The 13,150-nt window shown below is 31.0% G+C and overlaps 1 protein-coding gene across 2 annotated transcripts; it reads left to right on the forward strand.

Annotated features, from left to right (window-relative positions):
- Positions 1-3,763: 3,763 nt before the first annotated feature.
- Positions 3,764-4,530, forward strand: LOC112526821. 2 transcript variants are annotated; one of them, XR_003070655.1, is made up of 2 exons: positions 3,764-4,200; positions 4,345-4,530. XR_003070655.1 is itself a non-coding variant. In XM_025137240.1 (2 exons), the coding sequence occupies exons 1-2, from the start codon at positions 3,876-3,878 to the stop codon at positions 4,369-4,371; spliced, it is 333 nt and encodes a 110-aa protein (XP_024993008.1). In that variant the 5' UTR covers positions 3,770-3,875; the 3' UTR covers positions 4,372-4,530. The 2 variants fall into 2 exon arrangements, 1 of the variants encoding a protein (XP_024993008.1); XM_025137240.1 differs by having other exon boundaries at positions 3,770-4,181.
- Positions 4,531-13,150: the final 8,620 nt, after the last annotated feature.

Here is a 13,150-nt window from a genome sequence, read left to right on the forward strand (position 1 = left end):
GATTATATTTCTTGAAATTAATCGGTATTCTGATCTATAATACGTCTGTATGTACAGTATATACGATGATAAATGTTCCTACTGATGATTATGAAAATATATTTATCGAGCAACCACTGTGATTGATGAATGTATGGAATGTTATGACGCTGGATCAACCACAGGAGGTAGAGATAAATATATATTTTCTCTTTTGAGGAAATCAGACAACCAGGGTTCTTGTTCTTGACGAACTTAATATGTTCTTGATGGGTGTAAATATAGAAAGTTTCTGTTAGAACAGTTAATTTATGGTGCGGAAATCATTCTTGAACCGTCACTGATTGTCACGTAGTGAAGATATCACGAACTATGTCCATGGATAAGTTTCTATATTTAGAAGCCATATTTGTCCATTGATAACTTCCTATAATTATAAACGTAATTGCAGGAAATGTAAAAATAATGATGTTAACTACAAGGGTGGTGTCTGATTTGTTTGATCTTGACTTCAAAAGTTAAAAGTACTAGGAGGTTCCAGGTTCAAATCCAAAGAGGAATAAAAATATCTTTGTGGCCATGGAGGTTCAAATGCGGTGACTTTAGACTATCTGCAAAGCAGGTGGTCGTCCTGGAATTAGTCGGCTCGTATAACGGGTTGGATATAAAAAAAATATGATGATGTTTTTAATTAATTTTAGATGGGTTCAAGATTACTTTATTCAAATGAATTTTATTAAAATGTACCCTTCATGAATTGGTTAATTATGGTAACTTTTTTTTTATAACTTTTTAAAATTTAAATCAATACATATGTAATTTTATATGATATTTTTTTATATATAACTACGATTTAATGTAATGATTAATATATATTTACTTCATAATAAGCTCGTTTTACATGTATTCGATTCACAATATGAACATTTTTTGTGTGCTTTTGAAATAAAAAATACACGTAAATTTTTTTTACATCTTCAACTAAGACAAACACATTGTAAAATAAATATATGTTAATCAGTACATTAAATATTATACTTAAATGGAAAAAATCATGTAAAAAACAAAACCTTGAGGTATAAATTCTCATGGATCTCATAAATTTTAGAGTTTTCAAATAATTAAATCCCGTTAAATATTAATGCTTGAAAAGATGTAAAAAAGTACAAATTTATGTATGACAAATATGATGGCACCAGGTAGTATGTTAGAACGGTTAATTATCGGGTTATTAAGAATGTAGAACAAAATTCACTTCTTACCTCTTATTAATTTTTTCAATCAAATTTCGATATTTATAAAGGCTAGAGGTTTACATGTAATCGTAAGTGATGGTCAATAAAATGTAGGGATGGTTATGCAAATGTACTCGGTGCTTATCTACACACTAGCAGTTGTCGTCGATCTTTCTCATCTCTGTTCTGTTAGCCCCAAGACACTATTGACCCCTCCCCCTCTTTCTTTAATCACTACAAAAATACAGAGTATCAGCAAATCCGTCGCTAAAAAAGTAATCCATCGCTGATACTCCGTTGGTCGAATGCTCGTAGGTAATGCTATCAGCGATGGATATCAGCGACGGATTTGCGAGGGATACTTTCAGCGACGGATCAGCGAGAGAAATTATTACCGATGGATCAGCAAGGGATCTTTCAGCGAGAGATTTGCGAGGGATACTTTCAGCGACGAATCAGCGAGGGAAATTATTACCGACGGATCAGCGAGGGATCTTTCAACGAGAGATTTGCGAGGGATACTTTCAGCGACGAATCAACGAGGGAAATTATTACCGACGGATCAGCGAGGGAACTTTCAGCGACGGATCTGCGAGGGATGACCAATAAAATATATGATTTTTTTTATGTATTCTCACCAATAAAACTGAATTATCATTATTTTATATAAAGTTTTTTAAAAAATTGTATTAGGATGATAAAATTATAGATGAAAATTTTAAAATAGAGAATTTGTTGAAGTTAAATATAATTTTGAATAAATTACAGATTTGGTTTTTATGGTTTGCTATTTTTATGGAAATGGTCCCTAGACATCATTTATTATGGGTTTAGTGCTTGTTGTATGCACTTTATGTTGGGTTTGATCCTTCGGCCTAATGACCACCTACCAGGTCCATTAAAGTTGAGGGCATAAGGGTCTTTTTGCCTTTTTTAATTCTAACATTTTTAGTTAATCTTCTTAAGTCAAGGGCCAGAACGTGTATATTGGAACTTGATGGGCCAAATATAAACTTCATTACATTTAATTTTAATTATGTAATATATATATATATATATATATATATATATATATATATATGGGCTTAATCAAATGAGAACTGTTTTGTTTGTGATAATCGTGAAATCCAATCTCAACCACACATCCTAATAATCAATGATTAAAATTGAAAGGAATCTTAATTAATGTAATTCCAAAAATATATTAGTGATATTTAATGACACAATGTAAAGAAGGGTAAGATGGTCATTTTTTTAAATTTATTGAGCCGGATTTGAGCGTCCTACAAATCCGTTAATATTCTTAATATACACAGAGTCTTCACATACACAGACAGAGATTTGATTCCTAACAAGAAATGGAGAAGCCCAATCGAGCAAGGGAAAGACCAACATTGGTAGTGGTGGTGGTTTTGCCGACACCGCGTTTGCCATATGTGATGACAACGACTCTTGGGGTATCACCGGCGAGCTCCGGCTTGCGATTGTATTGAAGGACGAATCTAATGGTGATGATTTTGGGTAGGGTGTTTGTCGTTGGTCTAGGTAGGGTTTTATACATGGGCTTGAAAGGTAGAAAGTTGGAAGAACATAGAGATGAGGGTTCTGTTAGCCACCATAGAGATGTCATCGTCGACGGAGGAAGAGAGATTAAGCAGCTGCAGAAAGAAGCAGCTCAGCAATGGCGACCGTACTCTTTCATAAATGAGGGGACCCTTGGTTGTGGCATCGGACACTCAAAATCACCATTGGCAGTGATAGTGTGTGAACAATGGTGAATTAATATTATTAATAAAAAAAAATTCTTAACAATGAGCTATTTTATAAAATAGCTTACGTGTATTCAAAAAATAAGGTAACTATAAACTAGTTTATGTTTACGAAACAACTTGTTTAAATTATGAATTTTTAGCTATAATTAATATGAAGGTTTTATTTTCTTTGTTTTAGCCAAACATGATGGAAACATATCATATGAATGGTCATAATCTACATATGACCCTTTTGTCCTTTTTACATCTTTTCATTTATCCCACCATCTATATACAACATGCATCAAATTCATTATTGCTTTATTTATTATTTCATATATTATATATGCTATTTTCTATAACAACAATTTCACTTTCTTCAACTATATAAAGGATGGCTTCTACCCTTTTTCTTTTTCACACGGAAAACAAGAAAAACCTATATCCTTAAGCTTTTCTTTTTTATGTCCCAATGTTCCTATATTATATATATATATATATATATAATCAAATTAATCATGGTTTCTTTTTATAAATATAGCATGATTTTTTTTTATTAACCTGAATATCCAACCCGCTATTCGATCCAACTAATCTCAGGGAGACCCACCTGTTTGGCAGATAGCCCAGAGTCACCGTGAACCTCCGTAGGGGATTTTTACTTCTCTTTGGATTTGAACTTGGAACCTCTTGATACTTTTGACTTTTGAAGTCAAGTTCAAACCAATCATCCTTGTGGTTAGAAGAAACACATGCACCTGTAAGAGACCAAACTATAATGCTTCCAATGATGCTACCCACGTCCAATATCCTATGATTACATACAAACATACACTTCTTTATCCTCCACCCCCACCACTTCCCATTTTCAACTTCATCTCCTTTCTCTCCACCACCAAACTGATCATATATGTCTCCTCCATTAATTCCCACCATCGAAATGTCTGATAACATCATCATCCCATCTTCACCACCACGACCACCATCTCCTTTCAAGGTTCAGTTAGTATCTGGATCTACATCGGAAAGACTTCTTGTAAAATTCGCAGACGTATCTGAATTCGGATTCGATTACTCCCAAAGCGGCCTCTGGTCTCCTCCCGTTCGCAGGACTGTGTTCCTGAGTTCGCCTGGAAAGATCTTGACGCCAGATCAGATGCTGCAGAAGTTGGAATCGATGGCACGGCAACGAAGAAGATACACATACTGTCTCAACGTATGATACATACTTGCAGGTTTTTGATACATTCGTATTCATTGAATTTATAATACGAAAAGCACTACAGATTCCATAGATCGAATCGAATCGAATCGAATCGAATCGAATCAAAAGAGATGAATTGCATTATTTGATGTAATGTGTTTGTGTGTGTTTGCAGGCACTTTTGTGCTCACCTAAAAGATGAAGTCTGTTCGAGTACTCCAATTATTAATATTGTAAATGTTGGATTATATAATTAATTAATTGATTTTATTTTAGAATGTAAATTTGCATTTTGTAATTCACATGTTTGCATGTGGTTGTTTTAACTCATCCCATGTGGAAAATATATATTTCCAGTTTATTAAAAATATTATTTAGTTTATATTAACTTAAAAAAAATTACTTATGGCCTTGTAATTCTGATGTATTTGTTTATTCATCAATGAATATTTCCCACAAAATTCATAAATAAAAATATAAAATATGTTTTGAGTTTCTAACTTTTTATAAAAATCAAATTAAAAATTGGCCGAGGGTCTAAATGTAAATTACTTCGATAATCCCTAGGCAATCAAATAGCTAGGCGGGTTTTTGCCATTGAAATGAGATGGTAGATATATAACTTACCCACTATGAGCTTACCGATAAAATTAAACACTATTATTTATTTATTGGGTAAGATTTTAGTCTACAAAAACGATATAGTATGCAACAATTTAYCCGGTAAGTGTTTACCATAGTAAGAGTCGTCTCCCTCACTTATCGGGTAAGACTTTTGGTCCTTGTTTCGCTCTTACGGGGTAAGATTCTTGGTCCTTGCCATATTCTTCCGGTATGGTAATATGACTTGGTAAGCGTTTACCCAGATAAGCATTTGGTAAACGGTCCCTTAGATTAACAAATATAATTTTAAAAGAATTTAATAAGGTTTTCATGAACTTGAAATTCAGCCGATTTGAGATCAATGAGGTTGGAGCTTGGACCACGTATCATCCCAACATTTTATCCACATAGATATTTGTTCAAAGTTTAAGGAAAAAGATATAGGGGTGTTTGGGATTGTTTGTTTAAAGTGTTTATGACTTATTTCGGTGTAGTACTGGTAATAAACATTTTTTAGTGTTTGGATGGAGAAAAAAGAGATTGCTTATATTGGTGTCTTAGTAAAGAGTTTTTTATAAGTTATTATTTTCTAACTTATCAGATTTGAAAAATAAATTATTTTTTAACCCTAGTAAACCTTCAATCCTACGATGACAATCATATCATCTGGTAAAGCTCCACCCCTTCTCTGGTAAAGCTCCATTCTGTTCTCCAGCCACATCAGCGCCCCTTCTCTCTTTGTCGACACCATCCTCCCTACTTCACCGTCCCACTTACCTTGATCGCTCCCCCATGGTTTCATCTAAATATACACCGGTCCTTCCTCCCTCACAGACACGTCCATCTTCTTCACTGGTGGAATCATAGGGATTATCAAGATCTTGAATCATTGAGACGCTCTTGAAATCACAGGGACAATCGATCTAGATTTAACCATTCTAATTTTGGGTGTTTTGCCCTAAAGTGACCTTCTGTATATAAGCAAAATTTTCCCTAAAACGACCTTTGTTTAAGCAAAATCACAGAGACGGTCACGGTCAAGATCTTTTTTGGTCATTTGACATGTATAAGCAAAATTTGTCAAACACTAAAAAACAATTTATCAACTTACTACGTTTTGATACCGTCATAAATTAATCCAACCACTTTTTATAAAATTCCAGTTTAACATCACATAAATTAATAAACACTTTAAAAAACCATAAGTTGTTTATACACAAAACATTAAAAAACAAAAAAAAAGGCCATGGAAAAATAGATATTTTGTCCTTGGTTGGTGGATGGTGTAGTTATAAAATGTGACCATTTAAAATAATATTTACGATTGTATTCAACTTCAATTTGTCAATTTTTTTAATAATTTTTAGTTTTCTTATAAATCTCTTACCTAATACATTTTTTATATAATAAAAATTATCAAAATGAATTTCTTTTAGAAAATCTAAGATGTCGTAGGGATTTGAATCTGGAATACAATATACGATACAGATTATTTTTCATATAATTAATAATCCTTTCTTGTATAGTTTTATACGTTGGTATAAAATATTTTGATACAAAATCTAAGATGTCGGAGTGTTTTTTGCTTTTTGAAGTGTTGAAATTGGAATTTGAAAACCATGATTGAATATTCACTACAACAAAATCAGGTTTATAGAATACTCTTAATTTGTAAGCGTCCTAATAGACCTTTTTTAAGACTTAGTTTATGTGACCAAAAAAATAAAGCGTCTTATCTAAAGATGTTGTCATAAGTTAATTTATATGACGTTTTTTGACGTCGTGATAAGTTTTTTAGGACACTTTTAATATAAAGTATCTCATTAACAACTTTATAGGACACTATTTGAAAATATGTCCTATAAATAATTGAGTTTATAGGACACTTTCTCAAAAGTGTCCTATAAAGTTGTTAATGCGACACTTTGTATTAAAAATGTTTTAAAAAACTTGTTAAAGCGTCATTTAAATTTATTACAACATCTTTAGATATGACGCGTTATATTTTGGTCCTATAAATTAAGTCCTATAAAACGGTCTATTGAAACGCTTAGAGATTAGGGGTGTTCTATAAACTCAATTTTATTGTAGTGTGTTCATTGTGTGCCTCTAGTAATCGCAAGTTCTAGATCCTACACAGGTTCCTTAAATACTCAAGTATTTGTATTTCTAATTATTATTAAGAATATATATATAACAAATTATAATCTAGTATTTAGATCATGTCTTCAAACCTATGTGTTTTGACTTTGATCTAATGTTTGACCATCTTGGTCATATGTTTTTCTATTTTGACTTTCTCCCATGATTTTCCATAAAAAGCATTATGTATGAAATCCCACTTTTATAAATAAAATACACATAAAAAGAAAGGTGCCAAAATCGTATCTATTAATATAGCATCTTTAGCCCATATGGGTTTGTCTTCAAGATTTGAACTTTTTCATTGGATAAGATCATGTTGGTATGTGTTACATCTCCAATAATATCCCTTTTCAACGTTTGACAAATCGATTAAGTTCAATAATTAATTCTAAAAAATACGTTATTTCAAATATTTTAATCGGAGGCTTATTACTATTTGTTGAAAATAATATATGGTATATAAGATTTTATCTACGATTGAATGTGAGTTAATTTGTTGATTTGTTATTTGTTAAAAAAAATGATTATAAACCATAACGGTGGTGTCCGATTGGTTTGAGTTTGAGCTTCAAAGGTCAAAAGTGTCTTGAGGTCTCACGTTCGAATCCAAGGAGGAATAAAAATCTTCTTGTGGCCACGGATGTTTAAATGCGGTGACTGCGGGCTACCCGCTGAGATTAGTCAGCTTGTATAGCGAGTTTGGATATCCAAGTTAATAAAAAAAAATGATTATATCATACGTTGGATGTTTATTGAAAAGTAATCATATGTAACGTGTATATATTGGACTAGTTAGCTTGAAAATAACGCAAATCCAAAGGAAAAAATGATTCTTTTATCTGATTTTCCATATAAACAAACAAAAACTTAATTGATTGATTACACTTTAATTCGATGTCCGTCTTTCATGAGAAAAGAAAAACGGAAGAAAAAAACAATAAAGTTTATGTTGACCAGATACATAGAGAGAGAAGCTCATTCTTTTGCAAATCATCTGAATGTTATAAACCTTATAAACAAAGGTATTTCGGTCTTTTTATCAAATTCGTATTTTTAGGAATAATTAACTTTCTTAAATATCTCATTAAATATCATATTTAGCATATTTAGTTTAGGAATAATTTCTTCATTAAATCGTATATGAAACTGGCTCTGACCATCTTCTCTTGTATCTAGCTCCCATTTGAGACATATCACCGTTGAAACCCCCCTCCCCTCCGGAAAAAAAAACGTCTCTACCATTGAGACATCACCAAACCTCTTTCTCATCTGATTCCAGAAGACCTAATATGGCTTTTAAAAATACCTAATTAGATGTGAGACATGACCACTGCCACCACCGTCTTTCTTCGTTTTCAGACGCTATGCCATGATCACTACTTAAAAAAAAAGGGTATTACCAACGGATTTTTTTGGTGGAAATTCCGTCGGAAAATTCCCAACGGATCCCAAAAAAGTCAAGAAAAGCCAACTTTTATACACATCCGCACAAATCCTTCACTGAATTTCTGAAAAAAAAAATTAAAATTATTTAAAACGGATTTGTGACGGATTTTTTACTTATTCAAAACCGTCATAAAATTGGTCTAATTTATTTAAATAAATTAATTAGCGTTAATCAATAAAATTTCCGATGGAAATTAATTTTTTTATATTAAAGTTTAAATTCCGTCGGAAATTTTTATTCTTTTGGTATATATATATATATAGAGAGAGAGAGAGAGAGAGAGAGAAAGAGAGAGAGGAGGGGGTAGGGAAAAAATAACAATAAAACATTTTTTTCTTTTAAAATTACCGATGGATTTTCGACGAAATATAATTTTTAATAAAGAAATTAAATTCCGTCGGTAATTTTAAAAGATTTTTTTTTATTTTTTTCCAAGTTTAATATTACCAACGGATTTCTGACGGAATATAATTTTTAATACAAAAAAATTATATTCCGTCGGTAAAATTAAACTTGAAAAAATGTAAAAATAAACCATTTTCCAAGTTTAATATTACCGACGGAACATAATTTTTTTACTAAAAATTATATTCCGTCGGAAATCCGTCGGTAATATTAAACTTGAAAAAAAAATCTTTGGAAATTACCAACGGAATTTAATTTTTTTATTAAAAATTATATTCCGTCGGAAATCCGTCGGTAATATTAAACTTGGAAAAATGATATATTTTTAATTTTTTCCAAGTTTAAGTTATTAAAAACTTTTTTCTTAAACATTACTAACGTAGTGATCATATGTTCAGTTGTATTTAATGGATTTATTGGTTATAAATTCAATTGGGCTTTTATATGTATTATTGGGTTTTATTGGATCTTGGTGAAATTTAATAGATCTTAGTGGATTTTATTTGGTTCAAATAGGCTTTAATGGATCTTAGTGGATTTTATTCGGTTCAAATAGGCTTTAATGGAGCTATTGGGTCTTATTCGGTTCAATTCGGCATTAACGGATACTAATTAGGCTTTATTTGGTTCAATTGGGCTTTAATGAATCCGTTGGGCTTTAATAGATCTACTAAGTCTTATTTCATTCAATTGGTATTTAACGGGTAATATTTGGATTTATTCGGTTCAACTGGGCTTTAATGGATCTTAGTGGACTTTAACGGGTACTATTCGATTCAACTAGGCTTTAATGGAGCTAATGGGTCTTATATGGTTCAATTGGGCATTAACGGGTATTATTAAGTCTTATTCGGTTCAATTGGTCATTAACGGGTATTATTAGGTTTTATTCGATTCAATTGAGCTTTAAATAGTACTACTAGGCTTTAATGGATCTTAGTGAACTTTAGTAGATCGATTAGCCTTTAACGGGTAATGTTTGGTCTTCAATGGATCTATTGGGCTTTAATGGATATTGATGGAATTTAATGGATCTTAGTGGATTTTATTCAGTTCAACTAGGTTTTAATGGAGCTATTGGGTCTTATTTGGTTCAATTGGGCATTAACGGATACTATTGGGCCTTATTCAGTTCAATTGGGCTTTAATGAATCTATCGGGCCTTGTTCAGTTTAATTGGGTTTTATTCGGTTCAATTGCGATTTAACGGGTACTATTGGGCTTTATTCGATTCAATTGAGCTTTAACGGATATTATTATGTTTTATTCGATTCAATTGGGCTTTAAAGGATACTACTAGGCTTTTAATGGATCTTAGGGGACTTTAAATGGATCCATTGGACTTTATTCAGTTCAACTAGGCTTTAATGAAGCTATTGAGTCTTATTCGGTTCAATTGAGTTTTAGATGGTACTATTGAGTTTTCATAGATGTTAGTAGCCTTATTCGGTTCAATTGGATTTTAACGTATACTATTGGCTTTAATTTTTTATTTTAATATAAAAATCCATTGAAATTTTATAAAAAAGTTTTTTCCTTGCAAAAGTTATTTTTAAAGAAAAACATAACTTTTAAAAACGTTCCGACGGATTTATTTATTTATTTTAGTAATTTTTTTCTCCGACGGAAATTTCCGTCATAAATTTAATTTTTTTTTCAAATGGAGCCCAAAGCCCAATTTTTTTTAAAATGGAGCCCAAATTATAAAACCCTTAGTCTCTTACTACGGCTCATATTGACGTACGCTCCCGACCTCCCTCTCTCAGATTCGGACAATGCTTTCTTCTTGTGACGAAGACGATTGTTGAAAATGATTTCTTCTTCTTTGTTCGAAATGCCTGACGAAAACGATTCCTTCTTTTTTGATCGAACTGCTTGACGAAAACGATTCCATTTTCTTCTTTGATAGAACTGCTTGACGAAAACGAGTGCTTGAACTGTTTCCATCTTCTTTTCGATCAAACACAGGTTTGAACTTTGAACACTGTATTTTAGTTATTTATCATCAATTTCACTACAGTTTTATTACGCAAACGAGTGCGGGGAATCCGTCAGTAAATTATTAGATATAAGCTTTACTAAAAAAAACTGGCGGATTGTCCGACAGAAAATCCGTTGGTAAATATTTTCCGTTCGTTAAAAATAAAAAGCATTTTCATATTTTAAATCAGAAAAAAGTTTTTAAATATAATTACCGACAGAATTTTCGTCGGAAAAATGTTATTTTTATTTTTGAAATAAAAACTGTTTATTGTTTTGGAAGAAGATGGAAAAAGTTTACCAACGGAAATTCCGTCAGTAACTATAATCACATTTTATATACCTTCTAATTAACCCGGAAAAATGATAACATATTATAAAACAGTTCAACGGATTTCTGACGGATTTTTTCGTCGGAAAATCCAAATCCGTCAGAAATTCCGTCGGAAATTGCATTTAGTGGCGGGGTTTTTCCGACAACTTTTCGACGGATTTTGCCGTCGAAAATACCAGATTTTTTAGTAGTGGATTATTGAAAAATTGGATGAACGAGGTGGCTCCATGTAGCATACGACTACAACCGCCTTCTATATCTACTTTCTTCATTTTCAGTTGAGAACTTTCGATTTCGATTTCTGATGAAAATAAGTAAAAGAGAGGTCATGAGGAGAGAGAGAGAGAGAGAGAGTGTGTGATGGAGAAAATCGCGGAGAGATAATAACCAAAAATAGATAATTCTAATTATTTATCAAAATTTAAATCTAAGATATTTAAAATATCTTCCGAAACTATCATTTCCTTAATTTTTTTTAAACAATTCAAATTCAAAAATTTCTCAATTGTTAATAATAATGATAATAAAAAACGGTTTATATGGGCTTGTAAGGCTTGTAACCTTCGGATGGTTTAAAAATGCTTACCTATATATAGGGCTTTCTTTTAAACACTTGTTAATTTGTGAGATCCGTGATATCCAATTTAAATCACAAAAAATTAGTTGAAAAAAAATCTAATCTATATATATATTAAAGGAGAAACCAAACATAATGATGTGACACCTTCTAATGCTTAGAACTCTTCCTATTTTTTTCATTTTTTTGATTTTTTTAAATGTTGAATATGTTTATGACTTTTTTGCCCCTGGATGAAAAATATATAGCTCATAATTTACCCGGGTTATTTTTGTAATTTTGTATACCCAAGTTTAACTTCAAACTCTTGATTTGTTCTTCTATTTACTTTCTTTTATTTCTTAATGAAATTTATTTTTCAAAGTTTCAATAATAAACAAAATGAATCCTAGAAAATCCTTTGGTGAGGGATGAAGATGGTGAGAGTTGACGAAGAATTCAAATATTTTAAAAGGTATGTAGAAATTATATTCATTAAAAATTGTGATTTTTTATTACATATTTCTTTTTCAATATTGTTGGATTTGTTGTTATCATAGGATATGATTGTGTTTACGATTGAATCATATAAATTATGTTTACGATTGGATCAGATAAATTGTGTTTACGATTTAATCATATATAAATTCAAATAAAATTTTGATATTTTGTAATCACATGATATGATAAACTTTTTTCGAATTTAAGCTTCATTAACAATAACTATTTATACATGATTGATAATTACGTTAATTTTTTATTATTTCAAGATTTTTTCAATTGACAGAAATCCTTTGGTGAGTAATGAAGAAATAAGAGTTGATAAATTTTAAAGATTTTAAAAGGTATCTAAAAATTATATTATACAAAATGTGATTTGTTATTACATATTTCTTCTTTTCAATATTGTTGGATTTGTTGTTATTGTAGGACATGATTATGTTTACGATTGAATCATATAAATTCAAATAAAATTTTGATATTTTATGATTATAAAAAACGAATTGTTACTCCGTTCACAATAATTATTTATACGTGATTGATAATCATCAATATATATAGGGTATATTTCTTTTACAACCATGTGCATTTGTACAACCTTGTGCATTTGTACAACCTTTACAACCCAATTAATTGAGATATTTATAGAAATGATTGGAGTTCATTTATTATGATTTGAATATTTATGGAATATGAATAAAATTTATTAATTATGATTAATACTTTATATTAGGAAACAATTAATTGATTAAAAATTGAATGGTTGAGATGAAGGTTGTATAGGGTGTAGGAATGACAAAGGGTGTAGAATAACATCCCTCTCTGGCCACCGTCCTCCGGTGATACCACTATGATACCACTGTGATACCTAAAAATATTGACTCTGTTAAACAAAAGATACATTGTGATACATAATCATATATAAGATGCATAGTGATACCACTGTGTTACATCTTCGATCGACCACACAAACGACATCAATGTGATACCCAAGCACATATATGATGCAT

The sequence above is a fragment of the Cynara cardunculus genome (genome assembly GCF_001531365.2).
Source record: "Cynara cardunculus var. scolymus isolate 2C chromosome LG 14, CcrdV1, whole genome shotgun sequence".
NCBI lineage: Eukaryota > Viridiplantae > Streptophyta > Magnoliopsida > Asterales > Asteraceae > Cynara > Cynara cardunculus.